At 39.6% G+C, this 22,586-nt stretch overlaps 1 protein-coding gene across 2 annotated transcripts in view; it reads left to right on the top strand.

Moving 5' to 3' along the window:
• THSD4 (thrombospondin type 1 domain containing 4) overlaps positions 1 to 22,586 on the top strand; it is a 260,490-nt gene that overhangs the window by 66,963 nt on the left and 170,941 nt on the right. For both annotated transcript variants that reach the window (XM_048317821.1, XM_048317822.1), the window contains exon 6: positions 2,271 to 2,373. In XM_048317821.1, the coding sequence (XP_048173778.1) occupies positions 2,271 to 2,373 (103 nt within the window). The remainder of the gene's footprint in view (positions 1 to 2,270; positions 2,374 to 22,586) is intronic.

The raw sequence follows: 22,586 nt of genomic DNA, 5'->3' as shown, positions 1-22,586 counted from the left end.
TCTAAAGTAGCAGGGATGTTCTGAGTTAGCCTGTTCTTTTGATTTTTGCTTGATCCACACAGAGTTTAGTGCATTTGTCAATCCTTTGTCCTGCTTTAAAGCACTGAGGTCTTTGTCTTGTGGCAACTGTCAGGAAGTTTAAAACCAGAAATTATAGCTATATGAAAAGGATCTTAGAAGGGATGGGTGTCACTATTTGTTGGCAACAGAAATGAATATTTTTGATATTTTTACTCCTACATTGCCTGCAGTTGGTAGGAGTGGGGTGTACAGGAAATGGGTTATGAGTCAGAAATACTGGTGCACGAGAGCATGAGCTCAAGGGTCAGAAAAGGAAAAACAAGAAACAACTAAACTTCACAATAGGCTGGTAGAAAATGTGTGCCAAAAAAAAGGGAAAAGCATTCCAGAAAGAAACCCTTCAGGCTGACTTCTTGGCTGGTGCAAACTGATGTTTGTTCTGCTGTAATTTAGTGTAGTGACCTTAATTCATGCCAGCTCAGGTTCTGTCCCTTCACCTTTAGGATATGTGCAATAATTGGTTTCCATGAAAAATATGTTTCCTTGCCTTAGTTGGTGGTTGTGGCTGAATAACTGTTCTGCATTGCTGTGCCACACATGGAAGGATCTGTGCTTCAGTTGTGGGAATACAGCTTTGCTTTCTGCATTTGGCACTAGAAAGGCTTTTGGTCCCACCCTTCCAATGTGGTGGCTTGTGGTCCTATTTTCAGGGAAGGCTTTTTGTTTGTTTTTTTTTTATTAGACGGTTTGTTGAGGAAAGCAGTATTTGCGTGTACGTGGAGATCTCAGAAGGGTGGGAGAACGAAGCACAGATGGCTGCTTGGCCAGAAACAGTGTTTATTCTAGAAGATTTGTTACTTTGATTCTAATAGAAGATAAAGTAGTCCATGAACCTTCCCCCGGGCATGTCTTTGGTGCAGTTTATAGCCCACTTGAAAACTCTTGACTTTGATGTCTCTTTGATCCAGTTACAAGCATCTTCTTACAGAGATGGTGGATCCAAAGCAAGAACTCCTCTGGGACCTCTGATGTGCCTGGCTTCCCCTGCAAAGACAACCAATCTTTCCTACTATACTGACATAAGAGAACTGACTTACAGTTGAAACAAGAGTTGTTCTTAGTGATTCTCTTCTGTTCCCTTTGAAAACACTGTTATTTAGCCATGCTGTTTTCATGTAATGTTATCTCTAGCTTTCCCTTGAAATCTGTCATGTAGAAAAAATATTCTGCTGTTCTAGTCGACTACTTAATGTGATTTCTACTGTTCTTGAATAGTGTTTTTAGTAGTCATTTTTATTATCTAAAGGCTATGCAAAAAAATGCATCTGTGCCCAAAGCTTGCCTATTTCCTCCAAGTATAGAAATTGTTCTAATTAACTCCCTGCATTTGGTAGAAGTCTTTCTTGCCTTTGTACGTGCCCACACACAGAGTAATCTTCTGCTGTAACTGCAGTAATGTGAGGATTCAGGCAGAACAAAGTCGTAAAATATTTAACTATTTAACTTGTATTTGCCTTTGGAATCTATTTCACATGCAAACAAGGCTGGTCTGCCAAAGGTGTGCATTGCAGGTGACCTAAGAAGGATGCTCCTTTCACCTATAAAACCTGCCCTGCCTCAATACCTGTGTGCATACATGTGCTTGTATAGAAGCAGTTCTTCTTACTCCTCAGTTGCAAGAGCTCAGGCTCTGAAGGCATGAGTTAAAATGCAAAATCATGCAGTGACTATAATAGCAGAATGTAGAAATGCAAAAGGGAAAGTGGAAATACGGTATGGAAGCATAGGGTGAGAATGAGAAGCTGCTGTGGTCAACTTCTAGTAAGTTATGGAAGCATGTATGTTAAGTGTTTCAACTCTGTTGAATCTGAGCCCAAAGAGTTAATGATTAAGAATGTGAAGCTGTTGTCGAAAGGAAGTAATTCTAATCTAATATTGAATTTATCTTGAAGTTTTGTGCTGTTGCTGAGGAAAGTGACAGCTCAATAAAAGCTTTACTTTTTTTTTAATAGAACTGTTGCTCCATTAACTTCACAAATTAATTTTCTTCAACTGCACTTTTGATACTGTTACTTAAAAGCACAGTTTGTTACCTGTTTTAAAGAGGTCTCCTGATGTTTATATCATTCATCTGGATTAGAAGTTTGCAATGCATTCACTAACCTTCTAAACCTTTTACAGTTAATTAATAGGAAGGCAATAATAACTTTGTTGTTGATTATAATGTGGCTTTTTTTTTATCTAAACAGATGTGTCCTGAAAGCAGCAGAAATATTAGAGAGGTACAATGTGCATCATACAATAACAAGCCATTTATGGGTCGATTTTATGAATGGGAACCTTTTGCAGAAGGTAAGGGAAAACAACTTGGTTTTGCGTTATTACACAGACTGTGTTTTGGAAAGGCAGATGTGATTTTTACTCAGTGGAAGCCATTGGGCAGCTTTGATCCACAGCTGATGTTACCTCTTTTTACAGCTGAACATGAGCCAGTGCAGATGAAGGTAGGTTCATCTGACACCCAGTTGGATCTAATAATGTTTGTTTCAAATGTAGTCGTGTCTCAGTCCTCCTCTTATCTATTGTGGGCATAGTGAAGACTGGCAGAGCTGTACCTCTTTATCTCCAATTATGAAGATTCAGTGTATACTATGCTTTTAGTTAAAGCCATGTTTGGCTTTGTGAAGTTGCCCAAAAGGAAGTTTCAGAGCTGTACGACTCTGGCACTTTGTACCATGCATTTAGGCAGAACAAGGAGCCAGGTAGCCCAGCAAGCACATGGCTGAAGGTGTATTCTGCAGACAGCATGACTTCTACAAGGTGGCCCTGAACACTTAAGATGAATTAGCTTTGATGTGTCCCTTTTCAAACCCTAATTGACAAGACCCAGCCAATGCTGAGCCAGCTCAGCCCACCTCCCTCTCCTTGCTTCCTACACAGCAGCTTTGTTTCACTGTCTTTTGCCAGGAAACATGAATCAGTGGATCTAGAACATGCCAGGATCATTTCTTTTTCCCTCCCCTGCATAGCACAGCTTGCTTTTAATGTTTATACTGGATCGATAAGGGCAGTTAAACTGTAATTTACAGCACTGTCTTGATGGTGATTTAAGTGTGATTATTGTTACTTTTAAAAAATACGCATATTTTTATTTCTCTCTTGTTCAGATTGGTGCAGCTGCATTTCTAACCCATTTTATCTGCTGCTGCTCCAACATAAACTTCTGTTTTTATTAAAAAAGTCATATTAGAAGGACTATAAACCCTATGAATTTAGAGTACTTAATGAAAAAAAAACTAGTTTGTGTGGGAGAACCAATAACACACTGACTTTAAGGGCAGGATTTGAGAAGAAGGATCCAGTTGTGGCAGAGGGAAAACATCACAGTGACATAACCATAAAACCTGTAAGGAAGTTTAACTCTACAGAAATAATAAGCGTTTTAGTCATACTGATAATTGAATTCTTTAATTTGAAATCTGAAGTTCAATTAACTTTCATTTTTAATTGTGATGAAAAATTCATAACCTTTTGATGGCTGGATGAAAAGGATCTATTGAAAGGAGGAAACCTATTGGTTGATTGAAAAGGGTAAGTCTGTGGGGATCTGGCCACAGGAGTCCCTCTTAGTGAAGAATGGCTGCATTTGTTGAAAGGAGGGAGGATAGCTGCAGACTTTTTTGTCAGAAATTTTCTTTAAGGTTAAAGATGGAATAAAGTCCTCTCCAGGAGAACGTGTGTCTGATACTTTATCTTCAGGAGGATACCTGGATAGTCTTGTGCATCCAAAATACATCATCAAATGCAGTATTTTCAAATGAACAACTGCAAAAAGTCCTGATCAGCTTCAAACCTTCTTGCTTTGAGTTCTGTTTGAAAATATTGGCCAGGTATGTGTAATAAACAGCCTTTTAAGCGGCTGTCGCAGCCCTGGGTTTCTGTTCCAGCTGGTAGAGTTACTACAGCTGTGCAGGCACAGGGACTGTGAGCTCTGCTCTCTGCAAGGTCCTGCAGGGACGCTGGGCTTTCCTGGCCAAGTTGCTCTCCAGAATGGTGACCAGTCAGGGCTGCCTCCAAAGTGGGTAAAACTTGAAAGAGCTAAAATTGTATTCTTTGGGGACTTGGCTTTTTTCTTCCTTCTAAGTGAAAGAAATTACAAGGAGAAAAATACTGCAAAGTTTGAGCAATTTCATTTTCTTAGAGAAAAACCCCAGTTTTTTGCAAATCAGAGCTTGGTCCACTGAAAGTCAGAAATGATTTACGCCTAACAGATATTGAGGCTCTGCCCCCTTCCCTCAAAGTAAAGAAAATGCTAAGTTTTCATGGAAATAATTCTGTTAATTTTTTTGTTTTGTTATTTTACAGTAAATTTTTAGTGGGAAGTTTTCTAAAAACTTGACCAAGCATTCCCTCCAAATGATGTTTTTGTTTGCTTTTTGTTGTAAATCAGCTCTAGTTTCAGAGCTCCCCTTTCAGGTGACTGCACTTGTTTTCAGGGCAGGACATTTATTTCCCAGGAATCCTGGCTGTTTCCAATGTGTGTGTGATTTTACATGTGCAGCTGTGGCTTGTGTTAGGACTGACTGGATGTTGGCTCTAGAGGCAACAGTAGGAGTGGGGACGTGGCTTCAAGGATCATCACAGTGGTGTCTGTACACATGATTTAATTCCACTTGGTAGAGTCAAGATATCTTTGGCTTAAAATGCTGGATGAAGGCAGCCGACTTTCTAGGAACAGAGCCATGCTCAGATCTTGGGAGCTGTTTAAATTGCTTATTGCTGGCAGCCAGGGGCTGGAGGCCTGAGGGCTGTGCAGAGTGCACGGAGAGGGCCCCATTCCTGCTGGATGCTCCGGGGGCTGGTGCAAGGGCACCACCTTCACCTGCTCTGGGCCCTCAGCTCGGCCAGCACAGGCGGCTCTGGCAGCCAGCAGGATCTCTGCAAGGCCTGGCAGCCTTTCTTTGGTTCCTTCTGATTGCCAGACCTGGCTTGCTTCTGTGACTTCTTGCTGCTGTTCTGTTTGACTGCAGAGAGACAAGACTTGTACAGAGCATGAAACACCACATTGCTTCTGGGAGCAGGGTTGGAGCCAGGCTGAGTTTCAACTTGGATGAAAATTCCTATCGCTGAAAGCAGGGTGTGTCAAATGGCACTGATGTCACTGCTGCATTTTCTGTGGGGGGATAAATGTGTCCCCAGTGTCCCCCAGTATCGCTGTTGCCAAACCTAACTACTGATAGGCACCATAAAGAGTTAATTTAAAATCAGCTGGGGCAAAAGAGGCTGACAGGGCCAGGAATCAGCAGGTGTCAGGTGTCAGCACCCAGCCTTGGGGCAGGCCTGGAGGCAGTTTCGGCTGGCTTCTCTTTACTTGAAATGTATCAGAATTTAAGCATCGAATGAATGGAAGCTATTTGGTCAGCATGGTTTTTCGTGCTAAACTTGAATGGTACTCTTTTCTCTAAAATGCCGCTCGTGTCAATACTCCATCCTGAAGCCTGTATTATGTTCAGAGGAGAACTCACTGTACAGGTAAATCTGTACACGCTGTATAATCATTTATCAGTTCACTTTTGTGTTAAAATACCTTCTAGTAACCTGACTTCTATCTAGAGATGTCTGCCTGCTACAGCTGGGATAAATATAAGCTCTGTAGAAAATGAAATTTATAGTTTCCACAAGTGTCTAGTAAATACTGCAACTTCAATACTTTGTGTCAGACAAGAGGCATTTAAGATTTAGTTTGAATCAGTTTGGGTATTAAGATGGAGACGGAAGAGTAATGCAAAGCTGCTCATTTATTGATTTGTGTTTTTTTCTTGCTGGCTTTTTCACTGGAAACTGGCTGGTTTTCACTCATTTTGAATGACAAAATAGCTTCTCCTAACAAATCAAAATGTAGTGGCCCAACTTAAGATGTTAAGTTTCTAAGAAACTTCTCTAGTCTGCTGGCAGTTGATGACACTGAATGAGGTCTGATTAATGTGATTCAAGTAATTATAAAATGGAAGAAAAGCCTAATTGATCTCTTTAAAATCTTGGTCAGGTGCTGAGAGGTGTAAGTGGCATCAAGCACTTGGGAGTACCCAGGAGTCAGAGAGGAGGTACAGGGGGTGCACTTACCAGAACAATGCAGAAGCTGCTTATGGATCCTCAACAGTCAGCTGTAAGCACAGAGCAGTTGTGCTGATGTTTCTGGTTTGGGAGGTTGTGGCGTAGTTGTGTTGTGCAGACAAGGGTATAAGAGCTTCAGAGGAGACCATTTATTCACTTCTAAAGTCTCATCAATAGGATGTTCTGTGGAGTATTTTCCATTCACCAATGGAACAGCAGAAAGCTGTTCCAAGGCCAATAATGCATAGATTATGCTTGTTTTCAGTGGTTTAGTGTGGGATTTTTTCCTTTTCTTAGAATTGTGAGATGTGTGTATAAACAAATTATAGATATATATTGTTTATATGCACATTCATAGAATCAGGATTCATTCAGTGTCCATTGCTGGAGTTCATTACATATTAGTATTAAACCATTCTAGAAACCCTGTGAAGGTTGATATATATGGAGAAACCTAACATTTGTGTTGGCTGTTTAGGTTTACTGGAAGTGGAACTTCAGTTTAGAGTACATAGAGAGTTGATTCTTGTGTATGGTTAGGAAGGTGGGCCCTGGTGTATGTTTCCTGAATGTCTGTCGTTCCTTGGCAGTGCAGTCCTTGAGAAGCAAAGGTGTTGTCCCAGTTTATTAATGCTTGGCCTTCCCTGATTTATGACTGCCAGTTCCTTGTGTCTCAGGAGAGGCCGTGCTGAGCTAGATTCTCTCAGCTTTGTGTGCAATGCTTTGACAACCTAATGTTTTCATCCAGAGGACAGGAAGTCATCTTACTGTTTTATTTATACTTTCTCAAGTAAGTTATTTCTAGTTAGTGAACATACAGATATACATATATCCTGCAACTATATATGTATATATACATATATACTGGGAGTATATACACGGTATCTCTGAAATAATCCAGCTGTGCTGCAGTTCACCCAGCTGCAAGGCATTATATTCAATGAGGCAGCTGCTTGAAGTCTTCATTTCTCATTGCAGCAGGCCATACTTCTCTGCTTCTCTTTTGCCTCCACCTGTTAGAAATCTCTTGATTGCTTCTATTCCATTCTGTGGCTATTTGTTCTTTACAGTTCATGTCCTTTAATTGCATGCACTTTATTTTCTCTTACAATTTTTTTTTGCTTCTCCTCTTTTTATGTGAAATGCTGTAGGCAGATTCATCAATGAGGCATCAGACAGTTTTGGGAGACTTGAAATGTAATGAGTAGATGGTGTTTATATTTATTGATTAGCTACAACTCAAATAGTGCCTGCTTCCATAACGATAGATACAAGACATCCTGAAGCATAAACCTGTAGTTACTGACAAGAGCTTAGGCACTATAGGCATACAATTCCTCTTGAATTCTGATGGAATAGGATCTCTGATTTCCTTCACTATCAGTGGAAATCCTTTGTGAGGCAGTGAAGTATCTATTTTTCACACATTACTGAGAATTCTATTTCATTTTTAACTGAAATGTTTTTGCTCACTTATAAGACTAGAATTTATTCAAATGTAGAACAAGAAGTTCACTCATACTGTGTCCCTTTTTTCCCCTTTATTTATTGCTGCTTTGTGAATGGATCACAAGAGAAAGCAGATGGAAGTTTGCAGTTTTAAAAGTATGGCTGTGGTAAAGTATCTGAGGCATTTCTTTGACTTCATCTATAAATCTGCTTCCTGAACATCTGTTGTGTTGAGCTTGACCTGGAAATTGTAAATATCCTGTGTATTACTGAAATATGTAACTTACTTCTATAGAAAGCTTTAATAAAAAATATGCTTAGATATTTATGTATATGGAAACCTAGTGCTTCCACATGGCAACTTACCTTTTATAGTTATTCTTTCTGTATGATTTTATTAATGTATGTGTTTTGATTTGCATTTGTAAGAAGCTTAGTGATGGTGGAGCCTGGCTTTTACCTTTGATTCTGTGGTTTGTTACAGTAAGTAATAATGCTTATGTGGTTTTAAGTGTACTGTTTTAAGCAGGGCCCACCATACTCTGGTGACTGAAATCAGCCATTTCCCTGTAATAGATCATATGCACCACATGCAATGTTTCTAATTCATTGTGCATACTTTAATTTCCTCACTTTTCTACTTGCTGTTTGGAGGGGAAAGTGTGTTAAGAGTGGTGAAAGCAAGAAGTGGGCATTTATAGATGGACACCTGGATGAGCCTCAAGAATTGGAAATGGTCGTTAGTGCGTTTAGGAAAATGAGAAATTACATCCATCAAATGTTATCATTCAGCTGTAAATTCAAGACACTCTAACGTGCAATGGAAGATAAACCATCTAAACAGAATGTATTTGTAAGACAGGAAAGTGAGAGAAAGGATATGAGCAGACAAGCCTTATCTGTCCTATTCTTACAGGGCTTAGAGAAATGTAGCCTAGGTTTGCTGTAAGAGAGACACTGTCCTCCTGTCTGGTTGTGTTATTTGCGAGTTGGGGAAATGTCCCAGGAAGAATTATGCCCTCGTTTCAAAGCACACTTTTTAGTTCTTTTGGTTGGAGCAGAAAGTTAAGGATGGATATTGTGGCTTTCGGGCTCAGATGAAGAAACAAAATTGTATCCAGATTGTGTGGTACTGAAGATTCTTAGGCTAGAACAGAGCGTAGAAGGAAGATTTCTTATTTGCGAAGCATGTGTGGCAGTGAGTGGTACAGACACTTTGATAAAATTTGTCTGTTTTACCTATTAGTGTCCCTTGAAACAAGAGGCAGACATCCAATTCAGAAATGAATTAAAGATGAGCACCTCCACCCCATAAAATGGAATCAATGGAATGCTTTGTTTTACAAAACACAACCAATTGGTATTAAGTACTGAGGAGCTTTATCACAACTTTCTCAGTGTCTGACTTGGCTGTCTGGCAAAGTCTGTAATAAGCAGGGCTACATGAGTCAACAATATATGACCTCATGTAATCAATCTGTACCAGTCCTTATCTGTATATGTTCCTTACACAGCTTCATTGTGTCTGGTGGCTGTGCAGAGCAGCCTAAAACTTGCTGCAGGTGGACAGCTGAGGATTTGGATCCCTTTGATTTGGGAAGCAGTCTGACTTGTGTAAAGATGGGCAAGAGGATACTTTAGAAGCAGAGGCCTCATAGGGATGAGAGGGTGTCATAGGTTAGCAAGCATAGTCCCGGAAGGGACGTCCTTGCTAAGGGGTGCTTACAGTTTCCTCTGGGAACTGAAAGAACCTATCAGCTGGCCAGTTTGAATATGGACAATTCTCTAAGCCACTTAAAAGTTGTGATCACCTCTGTGATCCACATTTAAGAATAGGCAAACTCCCCCTCCAAGCTCTCTCTCGTTTCCGGCGCTGGGACAGGTGGCTGCAGGGCCCGAGCAGGGCCCAGTGGGCCCGGCCAGGCCCTGCCTGGGCCAGGCCGGGCTGGACCACGGCCATCCTGAAGCCATGGACCTGTTCCAGCCGTGGAACCCCCCCACTGCCTTGCCGTGGGCAGTCGGAGCGGCTCGGCTCTCCCCCCTCTCCACTTCGATAAGAAAAATTCAACATTCCAGCTGCAAAGCTGCAAGGCCGAGGTGAGATTAACCCTTTTATTGCTGTGAAGAGCTGAAAACCTGAGGGAAGAGAGAGAGGAGATGCTTAAAGCTGAAAGTCTGTTGTGAAGCTATGATATATCAGAGTATCCTGTTGTAATTTCATGAAGATATGGGGGGTGGAGTGTTCAACTCGTGAGCAAAAGCACCTGCGCTGAGATAGGCAGATGCTGACGCAGCTGTAATTTCATGAGAAGTTTGGACAGGGAGAGATGAACCAGATGAGGACTTTTGCTCCAAACGGGAAAGGAGAAAACCTCAGTCCGTAGAGATGAACCAGATGAGGACTTTTGCTCCAAACGGGAAAGGAGAAAACCTCAGTCCCTAGAGATGCTCCCAGAGATAGTCCTAAAGATGAAGATGATGAAGACCCTTTGCTCCCAGGGAAGGAGAAGGGCCTCTGTTTTTGTTTCTGAACGGCTCAACCTTAAAATTGTACCCCAAAAAACTTCAAGAGTGGACCCTCGAAAGCAGTTGCGGGAAAAGCTGCAAGTCGGGGGAAAGGACTCACACGCAGGCAGAGAGACTCCTCTTCCTAAATGGACTGAACAATATTTGGAAGTGGGCGGCTGTCTCGTTGTGATAATGTTTTCATAGCATGAGCAAGAAGAGACTTCTCTTTCTAAATGGACTGAACAAGGTTATTATGGAAGTGGTAAACAGACCGAACATCTTAAGGGTTGTCTTTGAACATTGTCAGTGGGAGAAGGGAGGAAGGTGGGGGGAGGAGGAGAGTTCTGAAGGTGGTATAATTTTTTTTTCTTCTTTTAGGTCTGTTAATAAACTTCTTTATATTCTTTCAAGTTTGGTGCCTGTTTTGCATTTCTCCTAATTCTTATCTCACAGCAGATAAACAATAATGAGTATTTTGGACCAAACCACTACACTAAATTGGTGTTTCTGCCCGGTTACAAACCGAACCTGCGACAGAGGGTGTGGTTATGGATGTGATTATCCAGGAGTGAAAATTAGCATAGAGCAAGGTTGCTTTAAATTACCATACCCTAAGAATTGAACCTGCCCTGTCAGTTTCGGGGGGTTGGTCTCCATCTTTTCTGTCCTCCATTTTGGATCCTGTGCCAAGCACAACTTTCTCAGCAGCAAAACCTCTGCCATATATGAATAAGAAATAAAGATAATGCTGATTCCTCTTTTCTGTCAGTTCTACCAAAAGTTATGTACCTTTTATCTTTTTACCTATTATCCTACCCAGTGGGAGGATTGAAAAAATATTTTGGAATCTCCATTTCATTTTGTAGCACCCAATCTTTTGTATGTTGGGCTTGCCAAGATAAGGGAGAGAACAGAGGGACAAATTAAGATATTGACTGTCTTATTTCTCCCACTCCACTGTGATGTAGCATTGGATGGTTACTGTGTCCAAGTAACTGCTACTGTATAACAAGTACTGTACTTTGGGGAGTTTTAGTCTTACTTGCTGGTACCATCTATTGACTCCTATTTGCCATGGGAAAATTCCTCCATTAAGCTTCTGAGTCAGAATTTCATTCAAAAAATTTTCCTTTGCTGTTGGATCAAAATTTTTACTTCCTTTGGATTCTTAATAGCAAAACACCAATTAAAAGAGGGCATCCTGTCCTTATTCCTACACTTCCTTGGGGATACAAAAAAAGAGTCTTAGTCTGAATTCTCCTAAATCTGTTCTGTTTGGTTATAGATTCCTTTTGTAGCAGAGCCATGCAGAATCAGATGCTCTGAGCAGATGTATTTTATAGCTTCACAAGAAACTATTTTGTATATAGTTTATAGTCCTAGGAGTCCTTGTCACACAGATCTGCACAACCATTTCTTCTAGTATAATGACTAGAATGGGGGGAAACTTGGGGTTCACAGTGTTTTGCACGTGTGCACTTCTTGCACAAACCCCAGTGATCATGCCCTATCTCCCAAATTTATGAAATAGTCTGGAGATTAAAATGGAGCTGCAAGGTCAAGACTGTAATAATTTTAACATGTTATGCATTAACTTTGGGGAATATTGAATAAACAGGGCAGCAGTTAAGCAAAGAATTATCAGGACATGTTCTATTCTTGTTGTTAAATGTATGAAATATTTATTCAACACATTTCTTGTACAATTTGCAGTTTTAAAAACCACGTGAATGCACTATCTTTGCCTCAGTTAATGTGTGGAAATAGTTTTTGTTGATTCAATTATGCATTTCAAAAGGTTTTAAATAGTTTCATAATATTTTCCATGTATTTGATTTCAGAAGAGCTTTCACATTTATCTATTCCAGCCAAGAGCAATTGTCTAATGTGGTGCTGTGTGTGTAGCAGGCTGCGGAGCTCCCAGTCAGGTTGCTGCTGAAGTTAAAGAAAAGCAATATAAATATAACTTTTTATAGGCCCTCATGGTATAAGAATTGTTCAGGTTAGCATGAGTTTTTCCCATTCACTTCAATGGCTTTTGGATGAGGTAATTTAGAAGAAAATTCTGTGTGTAACTAAAAAAGTGAACAGAACTGAGGTCTGATCCTGAAAAACCTTGTTGCATGCTGATAATATCCAGATTTCTTTGTTTTCTGAGAATTGGTATGTACATAATTCCATGGAGGCTCAGGAACTTGCTAGAAATTTTCGCAGTTTCTTTGAAAAATGAAGAGTTCAAAGAGTGCACCTGCAGCCTCTGCTCTGCTCAAAAGTTCAGGGAGCTGTTGCTGAGTCTGGGCATGGTTCTGTTAGGTAGGCGTATGAGCAGGGACTTGGAAGACGGCGACAAAAACATGGGATTCAGAGTCTCCTTTCATTCTGTGAACAAATTACAAGGGCACAAAGAAGGGCTTTAGGACCATTTCAGAAACCAAAGTACTTTCCTGCTTCTAACTCCTCCCCAAAATGTCTCTGTCTTTTGTTTTATTGTATGTGTTCCTGAGTAATTAAAATGCTAACTAGAAATGAAACACTTATTCTACGGAACTTTTAAAGTACTGACAGTTGTCCTAAAAAGTCAAAATAGTACATGTATTACTAGTTCTAAAAAGCTCCAAACACTGAAGTAATGGAGAAATGAACTATAAAAGGGGTCCTAGTAAATAGAGACTCTTTCCCATCTACTTTGGAAGGCTGATTTCTTCTGAGTATGTTACATTATATTGAAAGAATTACATATTAAGATACTTTTCACTTATAGTTTGTTCATTTTGAGCCTGATGAGTTCCAGTCTCAGCTAATACAAAAGAAAGCAATAACTTCAGAGTCAAATGTGAATCTAAACATTTATGTTCACAGTTTCCATTTGTGTACTCAAAAATTTGCTATGCACACTCTCAGTAGTAGAACTTGCACTTTTGGGCATATTTAGGTGTAAAATTCTGTTTTATTAATGTAATTTCTGTGGCATAATATGGGTTTTAGAAATTAACACCTACATATACTGAAAGGGTAGGTATACAAGTTCTGGTTCCACTAAAATTTGTGGATTTTAGCTGATTTGTGTTCTAAATTCTTTAACTTCTCAATTCTGAAGCTAAGTTTTGGGTCAGTCTAAAGTGGGACCAAAACCTTTGGTCATAGTTACCAATAGCAGTTTGGTGCAAGGTCACAAGTCAGAAGTTGTGGCTGGCTGAAAATTTTAGGAAGCGTGCTGTAGTCTAGAAGATGTTAGGTTTCAGATCTGGCAAGGCTGCTGCTGCTGTGTTTTCCTAGTTGGTGGTGTATTGGTATTTGACATTTAAACATCGTCTGGGGCATTTAAAGCATGAGCAATTTTTGCCCAAAGTGAGAGATCCAGGGTGCCTCAGATGAGGCCATAATTGCAGGTGTAGCCATTTCCAGGGATGCCGGGGTTGCTGCTGGAGGGGCTGTCCCAGCACCTACTGGTGGAGTTTTAGCCGTGCCCGAGTTCCTGCTGCCTAACATAAACTTACCCTGGAAGTGTGCTAACTGCCAGTGTCCCTGCCTCTGGCTGTGACAAATACAAGGTAAAAGTCATTTGCTTAAACCTCCCTTATTCTGATAAAACCACTGTCTGTGGGCTGTGAGGGAGAAGACTCGATGTTCTGTGTAGGAAAGCCAGGGTTAGTGCCTGTGGCAGCAGCTCAGGGCTGAGACTCGGCTGAGCTCAGTCTTAGTCTGAAGTCACTGTGCAGGATTTTAAGAGTGGGGGGAGGGATGAGAGGCTGTAAAGATAAACTACTACAGAGAGTTCAAAAGGATTAAGTATTACAGTGTATTTTTTAATGTGGCATTCCTTTAAGAGCCCTCAGATTGACAATTTCCAACTTCATCTCCCAGGCTTTCAAAGGAGCAGAGTTCACAGCTCTCACTGATGTTACTGTTTGCTAGAAAAATGAGGCTACTTATTAATATGAATGTGGGTGCCTGTGCTGCACATTATCATTTAAATATTGGCATTTCTGTGTCTCTGGAGTGTTCTGTTAGTGTTTTGATGGAGTTATTTGGTAGTGCTGAGTGTTATGAAGGGAATTAAAAAGATTTTGCCAATTTAGACTTTATAAGTAGTTCGACTGGCATTTATATATGCTCAGTATTCCTTCTTGTTATGATGAATTACTATTTTCAAAGCAAGGAAACTCTTACCCACTGTGAAGAAAAAACTTATAATATGGATGAACATCAGAAGAAAGAGATTCCCAGTGGTAGTATATAAAATGAAAAGCAGAGCTGGCTTCTATTGTGCTCTGTTTCCATTAGACATCTTGGAAGTTTTATAATGTGGTGCATAATAAATATCTAAGCCACAGTTTGAGGTCTTTTAAAAAGGACAGACAATTCTTGTTAATATTTCTCTGGCTCAGTCTTCGTTCTTACACCCAGATTGATACTAATCTCTGGCATTTGTCCACCGAGTCAACTTGTGAATTTGTTAATTTGCTTTCCATATTGCCCTGTATAACTCTGAATTTAAATCCAAACACCACAAATTTAAAATTGAATTTGAAAGAGCCAGAGAAACTGTGCATTAAATTTGCTCATATATCTACGAAGGGAGGAGATCTGCTTCTGAATAATTTTGGTCAGAGGCCTAAAAACACTGAGGTGCAACTCACTCTGGTTGGTTCTGTTGCAATAGTACAGTGATTCCTCTGGAGAGAGATCACAAAGAGCTAACTGTTTGGACCCATTTCACCACAGAGGTGGATATCAAGTATAAAAACAGAAACAGACCTCAAAAAGTTAAGCTTGATCTTTTTTCAAATGTAATAATATGAGTCTGATGACATCATCAGATCTGAAAAGTAATGTAGAGTTTTACTATATTTTCTTTTCATTGCTCCAGTATAAATGTAACCCAGTGTATGTAAAATGCATTATAACAAATCCACAAGCAATTTCCTTCATTGTAACAAATACTGCATCTCATTAGAGCAAAACAAGCCCCCAGTTATGGCGCAGAACGTCTGCTTAATAATTTCAAGTTCCTCCAACTATGCTGCCAAAACATCTAAAAAGTCAACATCTAGTCCATTACTTTGATCAACTGTAGTAGTAAAATTAAAAATAATGCAGCAAATGCAGACCTGGTGAAAGGCAGAGCAGTGCTGCTGGCCCTGAGCTCGCAGAGCTGGGTCTGATGGGAATGTGGCATAAGGCACTGAAACTGGTATCCTCAGGGAAGGCAGGGTGGGATGCTGAACTGGATTTCAGGCTTGCACGGATTTCCTATCTAGCAGTGAGAAAGCTACTTAATCTTTCTGTGTCCAGATCCTGACTGTAAAATTTAGTTTCAAATACCCTCTGTATCTCATGGGTTTTCTGTAATGCATATGAGGTGCTTTAACATTACTGACAAGAGCCAAAGCATCCTAAAACAAACAACAGGTCATTGTTTATGTAAAAATTGGCATGAGTGGTAATGTAGCTTATTGTTTGTCTGCTCTCTATGTTTTAGGGAAATGGTCGCATTGTGTTGTTGCACTGTTAACGTTTTGACTACTCGTGTTCATTCCAACTTTGAACAAAAACTGAAAATGGGAAAATTTTCCAGGAATACAAAACATTTTTAAGCATCAAATTATTTGGGATAAGTATTGTCAAAACTTATATATGTATATATATAAAATAGTAATATTATTAGAATGTCAAATTATTTTTTTTAATTTTCAGTGAAATAAGATGTTTCAGCATTGAAATGAAATGAGGAAGTGAAAATGATTTTGACTTTCCTCTCAATTTTCAGCAAGAGAGACATATTGTGAGGAAATTAAAAATTTCGAAAGAATGGGAAAAATGTCAGTTGAATGACTCCACTGAATTAGTAACCAGATTGAAAAATATGCTGAAAGTACAATATAAAGAATACAATATAAAAAAAGCAATTCTTGCACATGGCCAAGTCATTTGAATAGAAGTAAAACCTGATTCTGAACAGAGACTGTCATGGGAAAGCAGAAACACCAGCCAGTTCCCTATTCCTCGGGTTTTATACGGCATGGTTACATCTGTCTGCACACAGACTGGCAAATTCAGTTGTGGTGTAGATGATAGAATTTGATTCAGGAAAGTGTCTTATTACAGCTGGTGATGGGGTCAGTGGCTCTGACCCAGGAAGAGGTGACCGGTCCGGAGAGATGGTCCCAAAAGGAATCGCCTTCCCGAGGCCCGGTGTCTTCCCTCAGCTGCTGGCCAGGAGGGCCTGTGCAGCGACTGTCAGCTCTTTAGTGATTATCAGCTCGTGGTTCCAGCTCAGCTCTGCAGGGCAGCCTCCAGGCCAGACCAGGGAGAGAGACGAGAGGCTTGTGTGGCTGGTTCTACACAGAAGGAGCTTTATTGTCCGTCCATACTCTGGCGAAGGGGAGAGCCAGGGATGAGAACCCTCTCTGTCACAGGGGCACAGGCCTAGCTTTTATAGGGAAAGGCCAATTACAAAGGATCTGCATAGGGTCTCCTCAGGGATTGTGGGTCTGTCTTTTCTCGCCATGACCAAAGAAGTGGTTGCCTTTCCAGGGAGTCCTGCTGGGCGGTTACAAAATCTCTTATCTCAGCAGAGATCCCTCCAGGTCAGGGGCTGGGCATACCCCACAGTGGCTGGCTTTACTTGGCCAGCTACAGCCAGGATTGACTATGGCAGTTAAAGCAGGTCAGGAGAAGAGTATCCTTTTTAAACCCTATTTCCTCCTTAGACCAAGCCCAGCATGTTTGAGAAAATGATCTGCTCCCTGAGCTATTGCTACAGGGCTGTTGTTTCTCGCCACAGGAGCAGTTGTTGCCATGGAGTTCAAGAGCATGTGAGAGAACATGATTCCCAGTGTTTGTCCATTAATCAAATCTGAATTTCAGCAGCCAAACACATAGAATAAAAACCCATTAATTTTATCTCAATGAACATATAGAACATTAGTGGGGAAATGAGTGAAAAAAGATGTGCTGATTAGCCTAATTTGTCTATCTGTGGTTTCATTATGTATTCAGAACTTTATTTTCTGAGTTTAAATGGTCTTAATTCTCCTTGAGAGGGTTTTCCATTATTTAACAATCTTGCTGTCAAGTGTTTGCTTTTTCTTTTAATTAGTTAGGTTCTGGGCTTGGTTTCGAGGGTTTTATTTTGATCTTAATCCAAAACCCATATCAACTTTACTGAACATTCTTAATCCTTTATTGCATAGTTACAGTATTTTCAGATGTTTATGCCTGACTGTCACTTATACCATACATGTTTAGCTTAAAAATAATTGGAAGGAAAGTCTGGTTATTTGTTCCATCACTTTTGGAAAGATTAGCTGAGACTTGAAAAAATTTGGCTTTCTCTAGTTACTGTTTATAAGCTCCTTTTAAAACAAGTGTTGGTTTTCTAGCACCATGGTTAGATCTGATGCGACAGAGCAATAAGGATTACTTTTTGCATGGTATATTGAACTTCTTCCCTCCCCTTTCTCTCTAATTTATCCTTCTTTTATACGGACAATCCCTTAGTCCTCCCTATTTCAGATCCAAAGGCACATCCTGGAGCTAATGTGTTGCTCATTCCCACAGGTAAATTGGCAGGCCCAGCTTCCTGCAGGTTTGTACAGCCCAGCCTAAGTGCATTTCACCATTACCTGGTTTACAGTTATAGCAAAACATAACATTTCTTAGAACATTTTATAAAGAGAACAAACCCAGCTGTATAAAGTATTAGTGGTTTGTGTTCAGGTTGAAAATCTTGTTCATGTGCTGCCTGCTGCAGAGCACGGGGAATTCATCAGTAAACATGCTTGGCATCAGCCCTGCAAGGCTGAGACAGAGGAAATGGGATCCTGGTGCTGTACGTGAAACTATGCCTGCCCACACTGCATAGCCTAGAAAAAGATCTAAGTCTCCAGCTCACATTTAGCATTATTCTTCAGGAAATTTTGGGGATAGGAATGATCTTTTAATACAGGATTCCTTTTGGCCCTTTTTCTGATACACACTGTTCTGTGAAGTCAGCTCTGGCTTATCCAATAGTAGCGGTAATTCTGTATTTTTGCTGCTGCTGCCCAGCCACAGAAATTACTTTAGTACTCAAGGGCAACATGTTGGCTTCCAAATGAAATAATAGGAATGGTGGGTTAGTGTTGAAGACCTGCAAAATTCAAATCATAACAAAAAATATGGTCAATGCCTTAAAAAATACTTTGAAGTTCAAAATCAGGCTGGCTAACGTGGCAAGTTCTATGGATGCTGCCTAATGCATGCAGACAAAACTGTTTGTGCAAATAAATTTTTACTTTTATTCATACATCTTGATACTCATTCTGATTGTGGCATTAATGTATCTTTTTATTTGAGATTCATTTTTATGAGAGGATTGTTTACAAAGAGACAAACAGTTACCAGTATTCAGAACTAAAATATGTTTTTTTAGTTCACTGAACTGTGCACAAGCAGATTTTAAAACCATGTATCTAAACCTAACAGCAGTTAGGTTTATTTATCAATAAGCAGTTAGTCTTATTTATACACTGGTAATCCCACCCCACCATTTAATTGAGGAATTATGTGTGTGCAAGGTTGTGTAGTGTTTGTGTATGAAGGAGGTGCTGCATGTTTGTATAGCACATATAATATCCTAAATGTTGGTCAGTTTATGATTTATAAAACTATACTGCAATACATATTAAGGTGTTTATTGCAGCATTTAAATTATTGAATTAATCAATAAATTATTGAAATTTTCAATAATTTAGCCTGACATTTCAAGAAATATTTATTACATAATTGCTTATTGAAATATTTATTGCATTCACATGAAAGTGGAAATTTTGCTGATCAGACTACCTGTTTATATTGGCTATTGGTCGTGGTTACTGCTGAATATTGAATTTGGAAGGCCAAGTGAAAGCAGCATATGTTCTATATCTAGTTAGCACGGGCATCAACTGCAGCGAAAATACGATGGCCTGAGGATTTGTGTGTATTGGCAACTGGCATATGCACCTACACCACAGACAGCTTAAAATCTGTATACATTTGTCTCCACAGCTGCTTCTAATCATATTAGCAAGATTGATATTCTTGTACATGCCAGAGGCGATCCCTCCGCTCTCTGTTAAAGCAGAACCACACAGGACAGGGGCCTGAATTACAAATAGAGATTGGAAAGCAGGTGTTAAGTTTTCAAAGAACAAAAGACTGTGTTGTTAAGAACAAATCCAAGTTTCAAAAGGATTTTTCTACTGCCTGGGATATTGGATCTCTTGAGATAAGATTCAAGTGGTTGTGAAAACATGGGTATTATAGGCATGTCCTGCTATTATCAAAGGGATACTTTATTAATATTCCTGTTTGGCTGTGAACTCATTCTTCTCTGTTTCTTTTTCTGTAAATTGCAGTCAGGCCCGTTGCTTCTGAGACTATTGCCTGTTGTCAGTTTTTTGAGACAGAGTTGGCATGAGGACAATCACGTAATATGTTGTTTCCTAAAAGACCTTTTTTCTAGGATTATTCATGGTAATCTTTTTTGTGAAAATCTGTCTCTCAAGAGGCCCCTGCACTTATATCCCACATAGTAAGACTTCAGTAAAAGCAGTAATTGCATTACTGCAGCTTACTTGACTCTGGCCATGGTTCAGGTAACACAGCCTGTGTGTTTAATCGGCCTGTAACATATGAAACTATTCTGTAGTATCCTTCCCAAACATTAGGCATCCCATCCCAGGACTGGTGGACATAAGCAGACACTGAAGGGACAGGTCAGCAAGATATTTTGGGACATAGGAAGTAATTAAAAAATAAAATGTTAATATTCTTTTAACTTCATGGATTGAGATTTCTGTAGCATAGAAAATATTTATCCTTAGGTTGCAAAAGTTTTGAGTCTTCAACATTCACAGAATCAACTAAGTTAGAAAAGACCTTTGAGATCATAGAGTCCATCCATTCATCCAAGGGATTATCTTATTATCTATTGCATAAAATACATTATTTCATTTTTCTAATGTTATTTCTCTTCTTATGAAGGAAAGATGTTGTCTTCTATGTGTCTTATGTGGAGCCCACTCAGTTGATTGCATCCTTCTTTGTCCTAAAGGTCAAAAGAGATAAATCAGGATTCTGAGACTGATTTCCGAGTTTAGTTTGTATAAAGTTATACAGCACACATTAAATTTTTTCCCTCTAGAACTGTAAGTATTTGGAAAAATTACATCATTCATCTCCTTATAAATATAAATGGAAAATAATGTTTTTTTTAAAAAGCAAAAATAGTTGAAGACAGACCATGAACTTTGTCTCTTGATAGAAGAAAACAGGAAGACAAATCAGACTTGCTGCCTACAAGTGCTCATATGTTTTTAGGGATGAACAGACACTCAGCAATACAAAAAAGTAACACACATAAAATAAATTTTAACTGAGAAGCTGAAACTATAAATTGAATACATTGGTAAGAATCCATGGAAATAATCTTAGGTGAACCACTGGGTAGAAAGTTCCAGGAACAGGATGGAGATGTATCTGTGTGAGCCCCTCTGGGGGACAGCCTGGATGTGGGAGTGTGCATATGCGTGAAGGAAAATTCAGCATCCTGAACTGTCGGTGCTCTGCTCTTCATCCAGAGTGCCTTGGGAATTACAACTGTCTGTCTTTGCATGAGCTCAGAGTTGGAGAGCTGCCTTCCTGCTGTAAGGGTGGTGAAGGTATGCAAAGTATTTAGGGTATGTGTCCATGCATGTCCTGTAGATCCTGCTCCCTGTACTACAGCAAGAAGTAGAGAATTTCTTTTCAGAACAAAAACTACGTTCCTTTCCTTTTTCCAGGGTCAATTTTTTTCTTCAGGCCTCTTTTACACTACCTTCTATCATGTGGTTAGTTGTCTTACACACAGTCAAACTAAAGCCTTGAAAAACATGAACTCTGCACTGAAATGATGAAGCCTCAAAGATGGTATTTTGGGGGGGAATTTTTGTTCACTTAATGTCCTTTAATGGAGTTACTTTTAAAAAACGTTGTCTCTGTACACTTGAAAATCAAGAAGTTTTTAAAACATGGACCCAGAGGCTGTAGTTTAAAGAAAAATACTGAATATTGTGATGTTTAAGATAAAGTCCAAACAGCTGGGAAAGCACTGCTGGCTGGTTTTGGTACAGAAGGGCATAGGTGATAAAGTCCATAGGAGTTAGAACATACAATGATAGCCATCAGAGGTGTTTTTGACTTACTGTCTGGATGAACTGTGAATGCAGTTCCATCTGTCCAGTCTCGTGTGGTTTCAGAAATATTAGAATGAATTTTATTGCCTAATTTGGGGAACTTAAACTAAAAGTGGAAGTTTGACTGTTTTGTTGTTTAGTATTCTGTGGTACATTGCATGGAATGATCACAAATTACTGAGATCCTGTGGTATGAAGCTGTAATTAATTGTTCTGTGTATTTATGCTGAAGTACAATATACAGGAGGGGTTTTGGCAAGATCTCAGGGCAGGGTGATGGTTTTTGGATACAAAAAGTAAGCTTTTCCTACTCATTAGGGGAAATTTGAGAGAAAACATGAGCTGCGGTTGTAAGTCACAGAACAGCTGACATCAGAAGGGACCTCTGGAGATTGTCTGGATCAGCTCCCCAGCTCATTTTGGGGTCACCTTCAGCAGGGTTCCAAACTAACAGATTCATGTAATAACAGGTCTGTTGCATACTCTAGAATCAAAAGCATAGTTTATTTTGAACAAGAGAAGTGGGTAAACTGTTAATCTGATACTTGCAAATAAAGCTGATGTAGCTGAGTGCTTGAGATATAGCTCTTGTACCCTAACAACAAAATTACTTGTTAAAGGAGTTTTCATTAGAAAATTTATTAGTGGTTTGTGCCTGAGTAGTAAATATGTATTACCACTAAACACCTTAATAACTCCATTGGGCAAATACATATTTTAAAACTATTGCCCAGCCATTTAGAGGTCCAGTGGGGTTCCAAACTGCCCATTCAAAGGCTCAGTATGTTTTAAAGAGAGAACTTAGAGATGTCAATTGATGTAATTTTGCAGTTCTCACAGGCAGCATATGCGAAAGTTGGTTTTTCCAGTCTCAGGGACATCAAGAAAATTTTCCTTTAGATTTACTGTAGATTTGTGTGGCTTTTTAGCACCCACAGTAATTTTGGATGGAATGGGCCTAGATGTTCAAAACCAAAAGCCAGAAGGTGAGCTTGTAATGCTCACTGGGATCATGCAAATATGGCAGCTGAAGGTTTTAGGTGTGGTGCCATATACTATTAGTGTAAAATGAGATTTGTACTTCTTCCAAAACCTGAAACTGAGATAGTTTGCCTTGAGTCCAGTAGCAAAGCTTTCATTCATCTTTGTCAAGGGCTGCTCCTAAAACTTTCTTATGTCCGAAAGGTTAAAGCAGGAGCAGTCAGTTGTCAAGCACATCTGAGGAAAGGTCTTTCATTAATAAGAACCTGATTGAGTTAGAATCTTCCCTAACTGTGGTGAATCCTTACCCAG

The sequence above is a fragment of the Corvus hawaiiensis genome, chromosome 13 (assembly GCF_020740725.1).
Source record: "Corvus hawaiiensis isolate bCorHaw1 chromosome 13, bCorHaw1.pri.cur, whole genome shotgun sequence".
Taxonomy (NCBI): Eukaryota; Metazoa; Chordata; class Aves; order Passeriformes; family Corvidae; genus Corvus; species Corvus hawaiiensis.
Note: the sequence above shows the minus strand (reverse complement) of the source record. Positions and strands in the feature narration are given on the sequence as shown.